Below are 21214 nucleotides of genomic sequence, written 5' to 3' on the forward strand. Positions count from 1 at the left end.
ATAGGGAAGCTCTAGTGTATTTAAATTTAGGAAGGAAAGAAGGGAGGGAGGAAGGAAGGGAGGGAGGGAGGGAGGGAGGGAGGGAGGGAGGAAGGAAGGAAGGAAGGAAGGAAGGAAGGAAGGAAGGAAGGAAGGAAGGAAGGAAGGAAGGAAGGAAGGAAGGAAGGAAGGAAGGAAGGAAGGAAGGAAGGAAGGAAGGAAGGAAGGAAGGAAGGAAGGAAGGAAGGAAGGAAGGAAGGTTGGTTAACTGGCTGTTAGAACATTGAACTCTAGCTTGTGTTACTGGCTCTGATACTTAAAATTTATTCTATACTGTAAAAAAAGTTGCTGGCATACAAGTAAAAGAGATTGTCATTTAAATATAGACATCACTTTTACTACCAAGGAGAAACTTTCCTTAGTCTTCAAGTCCCCCAAGTGAAAGAAATCTGCCAGTAAAATTATCTACAACAGTAGTCATGGTACTGATGTTGTCTAGTTGATTTCTCTACGTAAGTCAATGGTGAACACAGATCCCTGAGAATTTTGTTTCTGTGGGATAAATAAAACTCAATTTCCTATGTGTTTATGTCCATCCTTCCTTCCTTCAAACACTTCACCATTACTACAGAGCAATGACACCCTCTTCTGTGGTGAACCTTTAGGATTCTTCCAGGGTGTGAGAGAACAAATGCTGCAGCTTGGAGTGGCAACAGAGATCTCTTGCAAATTGTTGGAAATAAAGTTTTAAATAGTTGAGTGGTACCACTAGGCAGTTTTTTCAGTGGCACACTACCTGAAAGTTGTTTACCTCTGCTACATAGATATTGATGTTCACAGCACATTTTGAAACAAAAATGCCTTGGCTGAACCACATCAGCCTAAAATTACCTTGCAGAGACATTGTATGGCTGAATTACAGCCCTCTGAATAGCATGAGCTTCCTGACACTGAAAACATCCCCTTGCTTCTCTGGGAGACAAGTTATCGGACCGTGAGTATCTGTAGGGGATAGGGTGGCCTCAGCGAGCTAGGGGTAAACCCCCTTCATTCACGGTGAATCCCGTGTATGTGTGACCACAGGCCACGCTGGAATCACCCTACTCATGCTCTGAGACCTTTTTCCATGCTCTGCCACCTTCACCATCACAGAGGTTGGTGTTTTCCTCTGGGCACTGCGCGGCGGACTCTCCCAACCTGGGTCCCTTCCTCTCGGTTTCTACACAGGCGTGTGCGTGATGGGGAGGCTTTGCGGCGGTTCCTGAGACCCGGAGGGCACCCAGAGCATCGGGCAGGGTGCGGGACGGGACGGGAGGGAACCGGAGGAAGGGAGCGAGGGTCTCTCCCATCCCGGAGCGGGCGCAGCCCGAGGCGGCCACGGAGCGGGAACGCCGCGCCCGCTGGAGGAGCCGTGCCCGGAGCGGGGCAGCTGAGGGGCTCCGGGCCGCGCCCTTGTCGGGCCGGGCTCCGGACTGTGGTGCCGGGCCGGGCTCTGGGCTGTGCTAGTGTCGGCCTGCGGGGCCGGGCCGAGCTCTGGGCTGTGCCGGTGTCGGTCTGCGGTGCCTCCCCGGGAGCGGAGCGCGCCCCTCACGCAGCAAAGCAGCGCCCGCAGCGGGGGCGGGGTGGGTCGTGCCAGCCCCCCCGCCATGGTCCCCGCCGCTAATGCCTTTCCTCTGCTGCTGCGCAGGAGTCCCTGCGAATGTGATTCACCTGCCGCTGCCTCCAGCAGGAAGGAGGCTAATCCCATTGTGCGGTTTAGCGGCCCCCCCGGCCGCAGGTGAGGCGGCAGGAGCGGTGGGCGCCGCGGACCGAGCCCAGCCCAGCCCAACCCAGCATGTCGGGTGAGTACCCCCGTCCCGCAGCACCCGCCCGGCTTGCCGTGAGCGCCTCTCGGGAACGATCGGCAGCGCTGCCCGGAGCCCCCGGGGCTTTTGCCCTTCTCACATCCCGGTGCGGGAGAGGGTCTCTGCTGCTTTCTCATCAGCGGAGTGCCGTGCTGTAATGAGCAGCTCCAGAGGAGGGTTTTAACTGTCTGGGTGACGGGGTGAAATAGGCGAACTCATTTATGTATTGCGCTGGTATGTACAGCTTGGCCTGCTTAGGTCTGTGCCTGCTTTCCTGGTGGATCCCCAGGGCGACAGGCTGGGCTGGCTGTCTCAGTCTGAGGCAGATTCAGAGAAAGCTTTCTCATGCCCCTTCTACACAGCAGTGGTATTGGTCTTAGTTATCCTTAAAGCCAGGAGGTACTGGTTTTAGGGTAATCACACGGGATAGGTGCAGGTGCTCTTCTGGTTCTTGAACATACTCAACTTTTTTCCATTTTCTCGTTTTTGAGAGCAGCAGCTCCCACAAATCTTGGTTTATTGAGCCATTTGAAGGGTGTCACTCATCTGGACTTGCATGATGCCAAGTTTGAATTCATGTATGTGGCACTCCAGCACTGGAAAGATGCATGAAAGTGAATCTGTGAATGAAAGGATTAGAGCTTTGTGGTTTCATTTGGTTGAGTGGTTTTTGTTTTTTTTTTTTCCTGTTCCAGTTTTTTTTTTTTTAATTGATTTTTTTTCTTTTGTTTGAAAGGAAGGTGTGGAAAGACTGGAAACACCTAACTTCATATGTACTATAAAGTTTCCTGCCTCTGGATTGCTTAAGCAATTATTTCTAATAACTGTTACCAATTATTGCTAATTTTCAAACTGGTGTATTACTGTTTTGGGACTAGTTTTGGGTGTTATGTGTTATGCTTGTTTGCATCTTATGATATTGTTGCATTTGAGTTTTCATGAGGATCATTTACCATCCATTGAATAACGACAGTGTAGTCTTGAAGCAGAATGCCACAGTTTTTAACTGAAAGACACATAATAAAAGCTACAAAGAACTGGAATCAAGTGGTTTTCCAACATAAGAGCAGTCATCCTGCCTACTAAAATTCAGTACTGTTTCAATAAAAGAGAGAATCTGGTTTTGGATGAGGCAGAACTTCATTAGGCTAAGAGAAATATTCTATGCCATTGAATGTCAATTTAAATTCAGTTATAAAAAGGTTTCTTGTTTCTTGTAAATGTTTCTTGTTTATCTTCATTAGTAACATCCATGTTTCTACTATTGGATCTAAGAAAGCATGATAATTAAAACTGCCAGCTCTCATTTGCTTACTAGGGCAAGAACTGCCTCTTTGTTGGAAACTTGCATAATAATTTTTATAGGACTCTGACTCTATTGTCTGGCATACTGTTAATTTTATCTACTTATAACAAAATATTTCTTGATTGCTGATAAGGTTGTGGGTTTCAGGAAGAGCAGAGATTTCTGTTCCAGGATATGGTTGTGCTAGACCAGAGAAGTGAGAAGCCTACAGCTTGTGTTCTCCTTTTAGCAGTCCAACACGCCCTCACAGGGTGCTTCTGGGGAAGATCCACAGAATCCTTGTGCGGGAGAGGGAGTAACAGAACTGGTGTCAGGAAGCGTGCTGTGATTTGGAGCTGTGTTGTTGTCACCTGGGATTTCAGAGAGGTGCTGTGGCTCATTGGGGACAGGTCGTGGCTGCAGCCTGCTCATCCTGCAGATTGTCTCTGGAGTAGAAGGGGGGAGGTGACAAGAGAGCAACAGATGGTACCAGGGAGGAATTTAGGAAAGCAGTTGTACTAATGGATTATGGGGGGAAAAAAACCTCCCTACCCTACTTAAACTTGTCTTGAAGTTGGAAATTGCACTTGTGTAACTCAGAGTTTGCTATTATCAGTCACTCCTGTGTCTCAAACTGGGTACCTGGTGTTTTTTAATCCTCTTTTTCTCTTTGAACATGAAAGTGAGCACCACCCTGTCTGCTTGCTCTGATCATATTCTAAATAAAGCTTTTACGTGCCCTAGAATTAATTTCCACACCTGTCAAAGAATTTTGCCTCTGGCAGTGTCAGAGGTACTACTTCTATGAGTAAGTAGCATAAAAAGTTGGTGATCTTGGCTCAAAAAGCTGTTACAAGTTCCACATAAGATCACCCTGACTGTAGTGGTTCACATTACTTTTGCTGTCTCTTCTGAGTAGCTGCAGAGCAGGTTCTAGAATAACTCAGCAAGTTAATTCCTTAAAGATCCTTGTTTTGTTCTAAGAAAGTATTATTAGGTAATAAAACTGAGGAGCCACTACTGATGATAATGATTTCTTAATTGCATCATCACGTGCTTTGTGGTAATTCAGACAAGAGAAATTAGCAGATTTATAAATTAATATGACAGGGTTTTAATGGGATTCTAAAAATACACATTCTTTTGTTGTAGTTTACTTATAACCAGTGGTATTGTATTAGCCATAAAGATACACAACTTGAAAACAATTTGCTTGAAAACTTAATACCCTTAACAGTAGGTGTTGTCCATGAAAAAATCTTACTGTTATTCAGACAAAGAATTAAAGTTATGCTTAATGGTCTCCTTGACACTTCAAAAAAAACAAAACAAAAAACCCCCAAACAAACAAACAATAAACCAACAAAAACCAAACAAACAAAAAAAAAAAAACCCAAAAAACCAAAACAAAAATCAAACAATACTTGCAATGAATTTAAATATCTACACCTCTAGCTTTCAAAATTAAACAAGATTTGTTCTTTTAAAGTCAGTGAGTAAAACTCTTGTGTTCAGTAGATTTATGTGTTTTCTTTGATTTCAGGTAAATGGAAACTTTTAGGTAAACCATTTACTTCCAAAAATGTATATGAAAACGTGATCCTTACTTTCAGTTATAAAAATAAAATGTTTACTTAATAGGCTATATTCCAAAGAATTTTCTAATCAAGGCAAGTCAAATAATACTTCTTTTTTGAAAGCAAGGATGAGATGAAAGGAAAGGTAATGATAAAATATTTTAAATGTCCAATGGATCCTTAATGAATTAGTGATGCCCCTGTATGATTTTAAAATCATTAGGATTTGCATCTCTCTTAGCATCAGAAAAAATTTAATGTTAAATATTTTCATTCAATAGTTTGATTATCTATTAAATTATCTCTGTGTTGGTTTACTGTATTAAAAAGGCCATAACATGTATCCCTGAACATCTGATTCTCAAAACAGACACTTAGTTTCTGTTCTTTGTGAGGGATCAGCAAGAGTTTCTTAGAAGCAGCAGTTGTTTGGCAGTTTGCTTCCTTGTGGTTATGACCAAAACAGCATTTGGAGGATGTGGTAATTTTCCATACCAGTTTGCTGAACCATTTAATAAGTAGTTTGTGTATTTTTCTATGTATTACTTAAATAAAGATTCGGCTTCTGTAGCCAAAAGAATTTGCAAAAGCCATGTGAAGACTGTGTTCAGTTTTGTGGTTGTTATTTAAAACAGTATTTTAAGATTGGAATTCCCACTCATTTCATAATTTGGTTTTTTAGGTTTTTTTTATATTATCCTAACTCCCACATTCCTCTCAGTAGTTGTTTTATTACCTTTCTTTGGCTGAAGATGCTTGTTGCCTAACACAAAACTGCTTTGCTTTCCTGAACTTTTGCATCTTTTCAGAGTAACTTTCTCGCTGAAGTAGTGTTCAGCGGTTTTCTGGTTTACATTGGTTTTTAGGGATGCTTATATTTCCTCCTTTAACCCTCTGGGAAATTGCAGTAGGAGCAGTTTACTTCATATCTGTTGTTTTAAAGCAACTCGTTATTCACTGATTTCTGGAACACATGTAACTTGCTCAAGCTGTTATTATAATGGGACATTTGAAAGTTCAATTCTTCATAATCTTTGTCTGGAAATTGTAATTAGAAATGTTACTGGAGTTTGCTCAGCTGTGGGCTATGCAAACTATTTAAAGTTTGGATGGATGATTTGAGTTTTTTTGACCAAGTCTGGCACTTACTGGGATTCTCCTGAGGTGCAGGGATGTGTGTCAATGTCAGCAAATGTAAAGTATGTGTGCTTGAGATGAAGCTGGCTGGCTGGAGATGAGTGAAAGAGGACAAACAGTGGGGGGAAAAAGCAGCACACCAGTGGGCCTGTGTTTTGCTCTGGATTGGGAGGATGTGAAAAATAAAAATGCTTAGTATCTGTTAGCTTATTGAAGGCATCAACCATACTTTACTGCATACCTCTATGATGGTTAGGGGCTAGAACTCACTCATTTTGGCAGCCTCTGGCTGAGGCAGCCATGAGATCATTTGTTGAGTTCTCTGCAACTAGTTCTGTTAGATTCTTTCCTAGTGTTTCTCACAGACCCTGGAAACTGTATGACAGGTTGTTTATGTTGGTATTGTTTGGTTGTTTTAATTTATTTAATGCAATTGCCTGTCCCTTAAGATGATGGTGGTTCTAAACAAGTATTTCAACACAAATGTTTATTGAAGTTTCGGTGCTTCGGAGCTCGGAGGAATTCCAATCACCTGTGTGACCTGCTCATCTTGTTCTGGTTAATTTTGCAGCCTAGAGTGTATCATCCTTCTGCTCCAAGGAGGCTGTTCGCCTTGCTAGGTTATAGGCTCTCACCAGAAGAGCTCTGACACTGGTGGTTATGTCACAGGGCAGAGCTGAAGAAGCAACCCCTTATGATCCTGCCACAGGAGTGGTGTCTCTTAAAAACACATTTTCTCCTGTTATGCTGGAGTGTAGGTTGCGTTCTTTTTTATTGTAACTTGATTGCTCATGTGTTTCCTGACAATGAGGAACACTCCTAAATTCCCTGGAGTTACTTGAGGTAGGGATTCTCAGCTTCTGGGTGGTGCACTGATCTTGATAGGAATTTCTCTGCACTTGTTCAGCCAGCACCAGGTACTCCAGTACAAAGAAGGCAGAGCAAAAATAATGTTGGGTTGATTCAGTGGCGTTATGGAAAGAACATTTCTGGCTAGTACTCAACATCTTGCTCTTTTCCTTAGCTTTCAGCACTATAAACAAGAGCACTTTCCTTATTGGTTGTATTATACTATGTTTGTTAAATATAAAATCTAAATATGTACACATCAGCTTTTTTTTGATTGGCATTGTGTTTTGGCACTAAGACCTAGGGAATTATTTGTTTAAGACTAGTGCAAAAGTTTTATACCTGCTATTGTGTAAATCAGGCAAACAAAAATAATAAAAATCAGAAACATACATTCTGCACTCATATTTACTGGGTTTTATATTCAATTGTGACTTTTGGGGGCAGTCTCATTGCAGGAATGGTTGTTATAATCACAATGTGGTTGTTATAATCCACAGATTGTTGTTTATCTGGAAGAGGAGGGAGCAAGCTAAAAGGGCTTACAGTAAAGTTGTAAAGTGACTCTTCTGAATATCTTTTTCAGTAACAGATCAAGCCTTTGTGACCCTTGCTACTGATGATGTGTACTGTCAAGGTGCTCTTGTTCTTGGACAGTCATTGAGGAATCATAAGACATCCAGAAAATTGGCAGTTCTAATTACTCCAGAGGTTTCCAGTGGGATGAGGTAAGTATTAATGTGCATTTGGAGATTTAAATAGTGGAAGAATAAGCAACAGCATGAAAGATTTTAGTAGATTTCTGTGGATTTCACAGCATTATGCCTAGAACTTCCCTCTTGGCTAGTGATTTCTCAGAGAAGTCTCGAATAACATCCATTATAGGTTCCTAATCATACTAAGAATTCACTTGCAGAAGTAGAGTTTGTGGCTGGAATTTGTCTTATAATTGAGAAGCTGAAAATTTGGAACTAAGGTTTTAGTGTCTTACACTACTGTTGTTTTTCCTCCGATTTTTTCTGGTTTAGAGTGAGATACATAACTACCTGTGGCATCAGAACTCTCTATAAACCTAAGGGCTCAGATTCACATGATTAATTTTCTTAAAATATTAGTGCGCAGCTCTTTTGATAAGAAGTTAGTTTCGTTTTGCTTTTTCTGTAAAATCACTTTGCAATTTGTGTTGTGATTCTACAGGCACTGCAGAAGAGCATTTACAGAAATCTTAAGTCTGAACTCAAGCCCTATTATTTGAAGGACTTGTTGCAAGGCATGCCATGCCAGAGCAGCTTAAACTCTTAGTTCTGCTATGTCTTAGGAAGTGTGCAAGCTCCTGTTTTCTGTATGCTGTGTGAATGTATTTGCAATGCATCTGTCTCAAGAAATACATTTTCACATTTTAGCTATGACTGGATGCACAAAAATCTGTTTTAGACTTTTGAAGTATGGACATTGTCAAAATACTGTAACCTTCCTGAGGGAATAATGTATCCATTTGATGCATGGGTCAATGTTAAATATGTAATTCTTTTCATGCCCGTTCAGTGGGAAGAAAAACATTTCTAATATGTATTTTTAAATCAAGGATGACATTAAAAAGAAAATGCTGCTTACTGAATTAAACATCTAATAATCTGTACTTCATTTAGTTCTTTGCCAGTTAGTTCCTGTTCCTTGAAGATCAATCAGGCAAAAGCTAATGACCCTGAAATCTAGCCTTCAGACAGCACAGATTTTCTTTTCCTGTGTTTGTGGGCATTGAGGACTTGATAATAATAGTGTCATGTAAGTGAATAAGCTGTGTTTTAAAGACTTTTTCTTCTTGCTTCTTGAAGGAAAATTACCTACTTTGGCATTATCTATAGAATTCCTGTATAGAAAACAGGAATGCATAGGAAAAAAGTGTTTAGCTAAAAGTCTCATTTCAGATGCTACATAGTAGTGAGGAACTATATATGTACCTTATAAAAGGTGCAGTTTTGAAGCAATGTTTACTTGGGCACAGTAGGTACAAATGAGTGTGCTGGCAGTGCATTTCTCAGCCTGTAAAATGCAGAGGGAACACAGTATGGTGCTGTTCTTTGGAATCAATTGTGTAGGATGAAAGCTGCTTTAATTTCTGTTGTTTGTTTCTGAGAGAAGTGACTAGACCAAGGATTGTTTTTTCCTTCAAACAGCAGCTCTCACTTTTGAGATGTGCTGGTCCCCATAGTGAAGAAGACAATGTTTTATGGCCTGATAGCTGCCTCTTCAGTAGACGGTTTCCAAAGACTCTTCGCTTCTGACTTCTTACTCCAAGCAATCAATTTAGCTTTGGTTATTGTCATAATTAATGTCATGCTGTGTGTCAGTTCTCATGCCTGAAGTGAACTCTGATGAACTTGTCTAAATCCCCCTCTTTCTCTCCACTGCTCTCTCTGGTAGGTCAGTCCTCAGCAGCGTATTTGATGAAGTGATTGAGGTGGATGTGCTTGACAGCGCTGACTCAGTCCACTTGGCTCTGATGCAGAGGCCAGAACTGGGTGTAACCTTCACTAAGCTTCATTGTTGGACACTTACTCATTACAGCAAATGTGTCTTCATGGATGCAGACACTTTGGTGAGTGGAGAGGGAGCCATGGAAACATTTATGTCCGTCTCTGATTGTGGGATGCTTCCTTGCCAGGCAGCCGTCAGGCCTGTGAAGTGACCAGATTTGCTGGCGGTCACAGGGTCACAGGAGCTCCATCCTGGCACGTTTTAGCAATTCTCACAGTTGTGCTGGCTGTATAAAAATAAATTAAGTTTGGAGAGTAGCCTCAGGAGTGTCCTCAAAAGAGATCACACACTCTATGCACTGAGTCTTCTGACAGAAGTTTAAAATAGATCTGTTTTATGTACTTTTCTTTGGAATTATTCTGTCAGGAAGGCAATATGTTTTTAAAATAGGGAAAAAAGAAATTCCAGACATTAATTTATTTTTTTTTAAGTTTTTAGAAGTATATAGATAATTTTGGTGAGGACAATCATGTCAGCCTTCCCTTGTGCTTTTATGGCTCACCCTGTAAGACTGGGATGCATTTTAATTTAATAGGATTGTATTTGAATTAGAAACCAAATGAAGTTATTCTTCTTGAGGAGGAAGGCTTACGGTTTCTTGCTTTACATTAATGTTAAAGGAGGAAGGCAAATTTTTGTCTTTTTAAAAATTCAATTGAGTAATTTTACTTGTAAAAAATTTTCTTCTGTTTTTCACAGTGGCTGTGAAAGGTGGAGGTCCTGACTTTCACTGACTGCACAGCTGTCTTTCCACAAACTTTATGTCTGCCTTAACCTGATTGATTTTCCCACTTCCTTGTGAAGCTTAAAAGAAAATAGAAAAGCAAATCTCTGATCTTAAGTTACATCAACAAACTGGCAGCAAGTGACAGTTTTGCTACTACCCTTTAGTCAGCCTGTTGCTTACTAAAATGATGTATTTTCCCAATTTTCATTCAGTTCTGTTGTAGTTATCAAAAATAATTGGCTATGAATTAAGAAAGAAGGAAATTGTGTGTTTTCATGGTATAATATTTAAAGGAACCTTTTTTATTCATGAAATAACTTCACAGGCTTTGCATTTTATCAGAGAAATAATGGAGAATCACAATTATTGTTGCCTTATTAGATCAAAAATAGAGGTTCTGACCTCTGCCTTTTACAATGGCACTGCTTTTACACTCTGCAAGCCATGTACTAGGCCAAACTATCAATTGACTCCATTGGTACTAATTTGACAATTCTTGCTCTAAACACACATTTAGTCTAACATTTTTTTTCTCTTTTCCTACTCTCCATAAGGTACTTTGCAATGTTGATGAGTTGTTTGATCGAGAAGAGTTTTCTGCAGCTCCTGATTCTGGCTGGCCTGACTGCTTCAATAGTGGTGTGTTTGTGTTCCAGCCTTCCCTGAAGACTTACAACCTGCTGCTCCAGTTTGCTGCTGAGCATGGCAGCTTTGATGGTGAGGGGCAAGGTGGAAGGAATGAAGTGCGAGACAGTTTCCATGCTATCAGACAGAATAGAGGAGGGCAGGAGTTCTCTGGGCTTTATGTAGGAATTCAAGATGCAGAACTTTGCCTCTTAGACTATATTTAAGACCTGCTGACTTACTCTGGACTGTGTTTCCCAGAAAAGGGCAGTGAAGGGACATTGTGTCCGAGCCTTGCTCGGTTAGTTTTAATTTTGCTGTGTGTCTTAGGAGAGAGAAATAGATCTGATCTTCAGTCTTCTGCTCTGAGGGAGACCAAACACTACTCCTTTCTTCTTATGTTACATTAGGACTGAGCTTGCATTGGAGTGAATCAGGTATTATTCACTTGTACAGGCTCACATGGCCATGTTTTTAAGTCCAAGTTGGAGTCCCATGGACACACCGATCTCAGTCCCCAGTCTCACTCCCATCCAAATTTTGATACAAATTTAAGTGTACACATGTTATGGTAATACTGTTTTATGCATTCTTTAGGAGGTGATCAAGGCCTGTTGAACAGCTTCTTCAGCAACTGGGCAACAGGAGACATTGGCAAACACTTGCCTTTCCTCTATAACTTGAGCAGCAGCTCTGTATACACCTATGTTCCTGCTTTCAATCAGTAAGTAATAACACTTCTGTAAACCTTTGTAGTTTGTTAAAGAACATCCTTTGTAAGAGAGACTAATAATGGCATATTCTGTTAATTATAAATTACAGTATCACAAATGATCTTATGTTGAAACCATGCAATAGAAACTTAAATTTAATGTGAATGTCTGGACACAGAGAGAGTCCCAGAGTTGGCTACACTGTCTTTTATGTTCTTTCAAAGAAGCTTCTTTGATTTTTGACAAAATGTAATTACTTTGGCATTAGGTTCTGACAAGTTTACTTTTAAGCTTGTTCCTTTGTTCTCTAGTAATTTCTTAGAGAAACAATTGGCATTGCTTAAACTTTTTGAGCCATTCCTTAGGTCCTTCTATGAAATGAAATTTGTGCTACTAATTATATGATTCCAGACAATGCAGTTGAGAATCTTATCTGATAAAAGACAAGTTAGATTTAGGGTGTCATGAATTTCTGTTCCAGTTGCACAATACACTCCTACTAGAAGATGAACTTAGGCCATTGTATTTATTAGTAATTTTTAATACGAGATCAGTAATACCCAATTTTGGTGATTAAATGTTTGAAGCAATATGTATTTTCTTGTGAATACAGCATGAAGGAGTACTGGAAATAGTACTGCATGAGACTGCCAGTTTCCTTCATGAACTTTTCTACTAGAATTAGCAGCTGGAAGCAAATGACAATGTAACTTTTTGTTTTCTCTATGTTGAACAAGTTGAATTAAACCAGAAGATAGAAACAAAATATTAATATATATCATCTCAAATGTGTTGCTGTTGCAAAATGTTAAGTTACCTCACTTATGAGTAAGCATGTTTCTTCTAGAAGTTTATATAAGGTAAAAAAGAAAAAAAAATTGTGTATAAACCTGTGTGTTTGCTCTCTACAGTTTTGGTAGAGATGCCAAAGTTGTTCACTTCTTGGGAACAACAAAGCCCTGGAACTACAAATACAACCTTCAAACAAAGAGAGTTATGCAGGATGGCATCAACTCTGGGTCTTCTCATCAACTGTCATTTCTTGCCCTCTGGTGGAATATATACAGTGCCAGTATATTGCCTTTGTTGGAAAATCTTCAAAAGATGGAAGAATCAGAATCTGAGGAATGCAAGGTAAACTGATAAGGAGTTAGTGGGAATACGTTGGAATCAAAACCAAAATTTCTGAAAATTGGTAGAGGAAGAAATTATATGATGTGGTGGGCTGACTCTGGCTGGATTTCAAGTGCTCACCAGAGCCACTCTATTGCTCTCCACCTAAGATGGACAAGGGAGAGGAAATGTAAGGAAAGGCTCATGGGTCTGGTTAAGGACAGGGGAGGGATCACTCACCAGGTACCATCAAAGGTGAAACAGGTTGAACTTCAGGAAATTAATCAAATTTATTACAAATCAAATCAGAATAGAGTAATGAGAAATAACCCCAAATTTGAACACCTACCCACATCCCTCACATCTTCCTGGCTTCAACTTTACCCCCTGTTTTCTCTGACTCCCCCCACCAGTGGCCCATAGGAATGGGGAATGAGGGCTGTGGTCAGTTCATTACGTATTGTCTCTGCTGCTACTTCCTCTTCAGGGGTTGAATTCCTCACACTCTTTCCCTGCTCCAGGTGTGGAGTCCCTCCCACGGGAGACAGTCCTCCATGGACTTTCCCAACATGAGTCCTTCCCATGAGCTGTGGGTTGCAGTCCCTTAGCCACTGCCTGTCCCAGTGTGGGTCCCCCATGGAGTCACAAGTCCTGCCAGCAAACTTGCTCCACTGCAGGCACCTGTCTTCATAGATCCAGTGGTCCTGTCAGGACCCTGCTCCATCATGGGATTTCCATGGGGTCACAGCCTCCTTCACACATCCACCTGCTGTGGTGTGGGGTCCATCATGGGGTATAGGTGGATCTGTGCTCCACCATGGACCTCCATGGGCTACAGAAGGACATCCTGATGCACCATGGGATGCAGGGTTATCTCTGCTCTGGCACCAGGAGCACCTCCTCCCCTTCATTCTTCAGTGACCCTGGTGCATGCAGGGTTGTTGCTCACACATATTCTCACTCCTCTGTGTGCAGTTGTCCAGTTGCAAGGAAACTCCTTCCTCCTCCTTTTAAGAAGAAGGATTTTGCTCCTTCTTAAATCTCTCATCCCAGATGTGCCACCACCATCACTGATGGGCTTGGCCTTGGCCAGTGACAGGTCCATTTTGGAGCCAGCTGGCATTGGCTCCATTGGGTTTGGGGGAAGCTTCCAGCAGCTTCTCACAGAAGCTAGTCCTGGAATCACCCTTTAACCAAAACCTGGCCATGCAATTCCAATATGTGTGGGAAAACTTAGTATCTGTTGATTGGTAGTGAAGTGTCCAAAGTAGCTGTTTAGGAAGGATTTCTAGTACTATCTGCTTTCCCAAGATATCCTGCAGCCATCTTCTTAATTGATAAAGTTTTTATGGTAATGTATGTGCATACAAAATATGATACAAATTAGCCAGAGAAGGGATAATCTGGCCCACGAAACAGACTCTTGTTTTTCTTTTAATTAAATTGATATAGACCATATAACTAGCTCTTGAACTGTACTAAAATTTGCCTTTTCAGAACTACATTATAACTTATTTTATGAGGTGACAACAAATCAGGTTTGCAAAAGCTGTGTTAATTGTATTTAAGCTGTTATGTGCAGTACTCCTATGTCATCAAACATTTACTGATCTCTTTATGCTTTTTTTCTTCAAATGAAATGTGCTTTCCATGAATAGAATAAAAAAATCTGTTATAAATAGGTGATTTCTTAGAAACCAGTAGTATAAAGAAATGTGTAGAAGAACGTTTTAATTTTGTATCCAGACATGACAAATTAGATCTCATTTATGCATATATAAATATTTTCTTAATGTTTTGTAATATTAAATTATTAACTTAATTGAACTAATTGCATAATCCCCTTAAGATCATTTGAATATTTACCATCAAAGCCCCAGAGAATAATTTGGCTTTTAACCTCATGACAAATTGGAAAGCAGAGGAAGGAGTGGGTAGTTTTTGATCTTATACTTTAACATGCTTTAATTTTTAAGGCACTGCATATTAAGGAAATATTTCAGCTATGATAAATGAAGGTGGAAAGACCTGTTAGATTTACCTCATGAGACTGGGATGCTAGTATGCTCATGAGTGCAAAAAAGCAAAAACCTAAACTGCAGCATGCTCTAAATCTTAATTTAGATTAATATGATTAGGATCATATACTTTTTTTTGCATTTATTAAGTTATTCCTTTAATGATGAGAACACTCTAAGGAAGCACAACTGTTGTAAATAAGTTATTGCTGTTCTGAAAATTTGTATTTTAGTGGTGAGATGGTCTTATTTTCATTAGCATGCATTCAATGGAGTTGAAGTTACCCTGAAGAAGGTCAGTCCTTATGTGGCCAGTTCCATACAAAAGCCTGAGATCCCAGAGCAGACAAGTGAAGTAAATCCCACAGTGTGCTCATCTGAGGAACTCGCTTTCAAAGCTGTGAGTGTTTTGTTTATTATTATATGCAGAAACAAAGTCAAATTATATACTAAAAGGAGATTCTTTCATTATGCTTCTGATTTGGAAGATCATATCTTCAATTTAGCTGTAGCTATTGAATTTTCTCACTAGCATTAAAAATAATCTAAAGCCTATTTATTTTCTTTAATCTTTAGTTATGCATGTATGATATGTCTGGAAGTTGAAAGAGTTTGCTTTCCATTTTAGGAAGAGATTATTTATTCAAAATTGTTATGTACTTAATCAAATGTAATATAAAAAAAATCTGCTACCAAAGTAATATTTTGAATATTAATACTTTTGTGAATTCATATATTTAAAATTAGAATCCTCTCTATCATTCCTCTGTAGAAAGTTTTTTCCCACAAGTGCTGACCCAGAAAACTGTTTCTTAATTTTCTGTGACTTGAGCAACAAGGAGAGCCGTGAAAAAAATCTGCTAATGAAGATTAGAGTCTTTCTGTTTCTTTTGTACCTTTTCTTGTATTTGTGTGTTTCTGTTGCACTGAGTCTCCTTATTTTATGCAGGAATTAAGTTGGACATAATAGCACAATACCTCTGCAGGTGTAAGTCATTACGTATTGTGTGATAAACTGTATTACCCCATGATACAATTGTGAGAAAATAAAATTAGTGTTCTAATGTCATCTGCATTGTAATTTGTGAACTACATTCTAGAATGATGAAGACAATTTTCAAGATGTCCTTTCCTTAATTTCTTTAGTCTACAGTTAGTCTATAAAGTAAAACTGTAATTTTCCTTTCCCATTCACCCTCTTCCTTCCCTTCTTCCCTTTCCCCTCTGAGTGTGAAGGAGCTGAAGGAAAATTGCAAACCTTCCAATTCCATAACTTAAGAATAATTTATTTGCAAAGGAACTATTTTCTTGTGGGCCTTATGCATCTGTCTTCATTGGAAGGGCTCAAACTAAATAGGGACACATTATCAAGATGTCTGTTTGGGGTAAAAAAATCATGCTTACCTAAAGTAGTTTCATTAAAATTTTATTTTCTATTAGTATTTTGATTACTAGGATTGGCTTATCAGAAGACCATATTAATTGGAAAGTAATAGCTTGATTCCCTTCTTACTTAAGAATACCATTGTTCCACTTTTTGTTGCCCAGCTTCAATATACTTGTGGAATTGTTTTGAGGGAAAAGAATTTAGAATGGGATCTGTCTTCTGCTCATTTATGTTTTGCTATTTGTCAAAAGCAAATATTTGGGACGATATTTTTTGGGCAATCTATTTTACCTCTGTTTTGAAATACTTTGTTCTGTTCTTATTTCATACATATAAAAAGCTAATGTGAGAGCAACCTATAATCCTGAAATGAGATTTTTCTTGAAGTTTGGCCTCATGAATGGTAGGAATCATGAATGGTAAGCTTGCTTGCCAGGCTGTATGTGTAGTCACTGAAAAATGACAGCCACTTTGAACCTATTTTAGGATGAGATGAGTTGCCCTCTGGAGGTGCAATCAATTCTAGATTGATTGTAGTAGGAGCTTTGATTCAATGCCATTTTTGATAGCTAAAGCTGGGTGACATGAATTTTCTCCTTGGTGATTATGTGCTTCCTTGCTTTCCTCCCATCCATTGCTTTACCCTCCCCCAAGACTGAAAGTGATTGTATTCTATTGTACGAATTCTCATGAAAAGGAAATGATGAGAAAATATAATAAAACCTCAGTGGCTGTATTTTAGCAACCTGTACATGAAGTCGAACCAAGAGATTCTAACGTCCGTCCCTCTGAGCCTGACAGACCTTCAGAGCAAGCTGTATTTCAACCTGCATTTCAGGAAACCTCAGAAATGGTACATGTAGCTTTGAGCATTCAACATCTGTTGATAACTGCATGTGCGTCTTTGCTGCCAACATAATTTTGGGAAGGCTCAACTAATTATAATGCAATGTGTAAATAAATTCCTTAATTTTTTAGTCATGTAATTCCTTAACTGTTTTCAATACTGTGTTTTGATCCCTTTCTAGTTTTCTTTTCAAAACTTTGAGTTTCTAAATGTGTCTTTTCCTGTGCTAACCCCCGAGTAATCAATGCATGGTGTTAATTTTAGTTCTCCAATACTAACACAAGCAAAGCTGTCTGGGTATTTTATGTTTGTTAGTTCTGTTATGTTTTGTTTCGTTGTGGGGTTTTTTTACCTGCTGAAGTGATGTTTCCAAGCAAATGGACAGGAATCATGCAGGAGCCTGAGTGACTAGGCTTTCCTTTGTGTTCTTGCATTGCATTTGTGGACACTTGTACAAGTGTGCAGTGTGACAACAGTGGCAGACTTGGTGTTGATGAGGTTGACAGGGTGTCAGGGATTTGTAAGGTACACCACACAGCCGTTCTCCTAATGAGGGTTTTGGTATGATTGTGAAGCACTGTGGTGAAATACTTAAAGACTGAGAAACAAAACTGTAGCTCTTGTGCAGCCAGGGGTGTTTGGGCCCTAGCTAAAATTCTTAATTTCTAAAAACATTATGTTTTTAGAATGTTTCTGTTGTCTTGTTTATGGCTTCCAAAGCTGTTGATAAAACTTGCCAATGACAAAGAAAGAAATCTTGACACCTTACTGCATGTTGGTTCTGTGAAATACCTTACCTTGCCTTCCACAAGTCCTGTGCTTTTTCTGCCCCAAACTGGCAGAGGTAATGGATATACCAGGGCATTTAGGCAGTTTAAGACATTGATTCCTGCCCATTAAATTCTATTCTGAATAATATTTACCTTGAATTCTTTAAGACTTCACTAGAAAGCCATTCTTCTTGATTTCAGTTTTGTTTACAATGTGAGATGGGTTGTTTTCCTATGAGCCTCTATGAGCATTACTGAAAGAAGGTTTTTAGTGGCTGCCTTGATTAGTCCTTGTTATATTTCATCTTTATTACAGATTATAATTGTTGGGATATTCCTTTTTTTTGCTGGCATTGATCAATTGGGGACACAGTTTTCCTTTTATGTGGTAGAAATTATCACTAATAATGTGTCTTGCATTTGTGCACCTATGATGACATAACTTTGAACCAGCATTTACAATTTTGGAGTGTCATTCAGAACAAACTAGCTGTTCGTGTAATGAATAGTGTCTATATTTTGACTTAATCTATTAAACAATGTGTCTCACATCTGCTAAATTATATTGATCTCACTGGAGTTCAAATAAAACTAGTTACGAAAAATTCTAGAAATGTATGTTCACATGAAAGCTTGTTGGAGACAAGATTTGAACAGATAAATTATAAATTCTTAATTGTAGCAGATATTCTCTTCTAACTAGGCCGTATTTGTAATATTTTCATTGTATTGTTTCTGAGTATGCCAACATCTGAGTTAAGATCAGTAAAATAAATGTTTGGTTTGTTCAAAGATGCCATGTAAAACCATGGGAAAACGAGGTCAAATTATCAAAACAGGAATGAACATTTGAATATTGTGTATTTCATTGTTTTAACTGGGAGTGTACAGTGAAGAAGTTTACCATTTATGGTTTAATGTCACAGTATTGAACTAAGAAAAACCAAATTACTGTTTTCCCACTCTTCTTCTTCTTCCCACAGAATGAGGTTGCACATTTTGTTTCAGAGCTGTCTATTCACTTCAAACCAGCAAAACCAACGCCAGAAGATGAACGGAGAAAATGGGAGGAAGGGCGCATGGACTATATGGGGAAAGATGCCTTTGAACATATCAAAAAGAAATTGGATGCATTTTTACACTAAGGGTGTACTGTTATGCCCATCATGGTAGATTTTTTTAATAAATGCAATTCTTGAATACTTGGCCCTCTTAACCAGTTTAGGTGACACCAGTTAGAGGTGATTATGGATCCTCATACATTCTTGGGGGACCTTAACAGATACAGAATCTTGGTTTTTAACTGATTTTTTAAATGTGCCTCGACTTTATTGTTACATGTGTCTCATCTTCATTGTTCTTACACAGTGCCTTCTAAAGAATAATGAATGCTACCTTTCTGAGTATGAACTCTCATGTATTTATCACTCTTCCCTGATGCACCCCATCTGCACTCTGCGGAAACAGTCATGTGTAAGAAATAGGTTGGAAGTTGAGATTGTATTGGCAATTGAACTTCTCCCTAACTGTGATTATTCCCAAAGTACATTTAGAAGTTGCTATAAAGTATTTAAATAAAAATAACTTATTCTTGAAACCAAATTAACACCTTCAAGGGTGACCATGATGTAGACTTCAATACGGGAAAGAAGTGATGAAGTCCTGACCTCATAGGAGTGTGCAACAAAACTTTTTAATTTAAACATGTTTAGGATTAGAGGAATTTCAGACTTCATCTGAGATCACTAGTGGATGCTCTAACCAGTTACAGGCAGCTGCTCAGCTCCTCATAACTAGTGTGAGAAGGCATGGTTTAAAACTCTTTAGGAAAGATTGATAATGTATGTTAACTTTTTATATTGTTGCCGTAGGATACTGATGCTTTTTAAAATATTGTAAGCTTTAGTTGCATATTCTGAGTTATGTGGTCAGAAGAAGAAACACTGACAGGATAATGTAAATCTTCTGGTGCTTTTTATAAATTTGTTTACAGTACTTCAAACTGCAGCTGATAAAGGCCTTCTTTGGCCCCATACTTCAGGCAATTTGAGTGCAACTGAAAACAAAGTTGGCACTCATTTTAGTAAACAGGCCCTTCAAAGATCTTTTAACAATAGCTGTGTGTGGGAATCAATAAATCTCTGAATTCCGAATTTCAGAAAAAAATCTACTGATGAGACTGCATTATATTAAGGACACTTCTGGGGTAATGTTTTGTGGATTTGGGTACATAAATTTGACTTATCTCTTGAGATTATCAAACAAGCAAAATACTTTCCTTCGAAGCAAAAATCTTTTAAAGAAAGATTCGTAACATTTATGCTAATATAATAATAGATTTGACAGTTGTTTGTGACCTCGCTCAATACTGGAATAAGAATTCTGCAGTGATGTTGCAGGACTTGAAACATTTTGGTCTAAATACATCACAAATTTTGGCAGAGAGATACCTAATGAAATATCTTGGGAATTCTGTCTAAAAGCAGTGATGTACCATTATGCATAGATGCCAGCAGGAAAAATGGATAGCAGGATAGGCGGGGAGAAGAAAATTTTATTTCTTTTTCCTCCCATCAAAAAGGATGAGAGGGTAGGACAGGGAATAAATGTACAAATCAGGAAAGGAATGAAACAGTCAAAAGATCCCTTAAAAGAAGAAAAAAAATCTTTAAGTGTCTTAGATTTACTTCCTAATATTCACATTAGTGAATTTGCTTTCACTTTTGTAGGATATTTCTGATTTTATCTAGTTCTCATTTATCCTTAAACTCTTAAATGGGTAATCCCACTGGTGTGTCTGTTGAATACAAGCTTCTAGGTCCAGTTAGGTGTTTAGGGGCAGCAGAGAAATTGAGAACAGTTTTCCCTCTGCCTAACCCTGGCACCCTTGCTAGCCTGTGTTCCTGGGTAGGTGACCCTCACACTTTCACACAGGTAGGCGTGTTCTACCTCTTGGTGCTGTGGCCCAGTGCAGCAGCTGCAGTGTGCCCTTACTCACATGGCATTTGGTTATCCCTGTTTCTTAGTGATCCTTATGCACTTCTGAGAAAGTCCTCTGTTTTATAAATATTATTGCTAATATACTCCTAACAGCTTTTGAAGACTATGTAAATCTGTAGCCAGCAATGTGAACTCATACTTCATGCAGCTTTACTTTTTATATTAACTACTAGGTCTTATTTGGTACATTGATTAGATTGAGGAAGCAAAATTACTGATGTGAAATCAGTAACTGAAAGGTTTTAAAAAGAGGCATATGAATTTAGTCAAATGTGTCATTGAGTACATTTCAAACTGTAAATACGTATAATGGTACTCTGTGTGGCTTATACAATGTTTTGCAAAGAATTGTAGTACAATAATGTAAGGGAAATAAAAGAAATGTAAAAGACATATGAAGTAATATACTTAACATACAATGAAGAGCTATAGATTGTTTACATTATGCCAGGGAATACTACTTGTGAATAACTAATTACTTTAATTTCTTTTTTAATTTTATTGAATTACTTTAGAGACATTAGCATTACCTGCTAAGCAGAATTAAAACTTGAGAGTAATAATTATTTCTACAGACATACATAATTATAATGTTCAGGATCTCTTGTACTAGCAAACATTAGTTGGTTTATTGTATTTCATGGAAAAGTATAGCTGATGAAAGCTCTGCCCTAATTTTTGTGTTCTGTCTTCACATACAAAAAAATGAACTAGTTACTGGTAATGTAGAGTTGCAGTGGCTTCTAGCACACAACTGCTGCCATCAGGGGGTGAAAAGGGAGAATTTTGTATGTGAATCCAGTGCT

The 21214-nt window shown here is 38.9% G+C and overlaps 1 protein-coding gene across 8 annotated transcripts; it reads left to right on the plus strand.

Moving 5' to 3' along the window:
* The first annotated feature begins 1011 nt into the window (after positions 1 to 1011).
* On the plus strand, positions 1012 to 20801 carry GYG2 (glycogenin 2). Of its 8 annotated transcripts, none has more exons than XM_064408282.1 (9): positions 1012 to 1133; positions 7258 to 7399; positions 9096 to 9270; positions 10491 to 10575; positions 11158 to 11284; positions 12185 to 12407; positions 14664 to 14804; positions 16534 to 16644; positions 18392 to 20801. In XM_064408282.1, the coding sequence occupies exons 1-9, from the start codon at positions 1049 to 1051 to the stop codon at positions 18551 to 18553; spliced, it is 1251 nt and encodes a 416-aa protein (XP_064264352.1). In that variant the 5' UTR covers positions 1012 to 1048; the 3' UTR covers positions 18554 to 20801. The 8 variants fall into 8 exon arrangements, with proteins under 8 accessions (XP_064264352.1, XP_064264354.1, XP_064264347.1 ...); XM_064408284.1 differs by having other exon boundaries at positions 1018 to 1133; positions 10491 to 10653; positions 16520 to 16644; positions 18392 to 18529; XM_064408277.1 differs by having other exon boundaries at positions 1019 to 1133; positions 10491 to 10653.
* The last annotated feature ends 413 nt before the right edge of the window (positions 20802 to 21214 follow it).

The sequence above is a fragment of the Passer domesticus genome, chromosome 2 (assembly GCF_036417665.1).
Source record: "Passer domesticus isolate bPasDom1 chromosome 2, bPasDom1.hap1, whole genome shotgun sequence".
NCBI classification, from domain to species: domain Eukaryota; kingdom Metazoa; phylum Chordata; class Aves; order Passeriformes; family Passeridae; genus Passer; species Passer domesticus.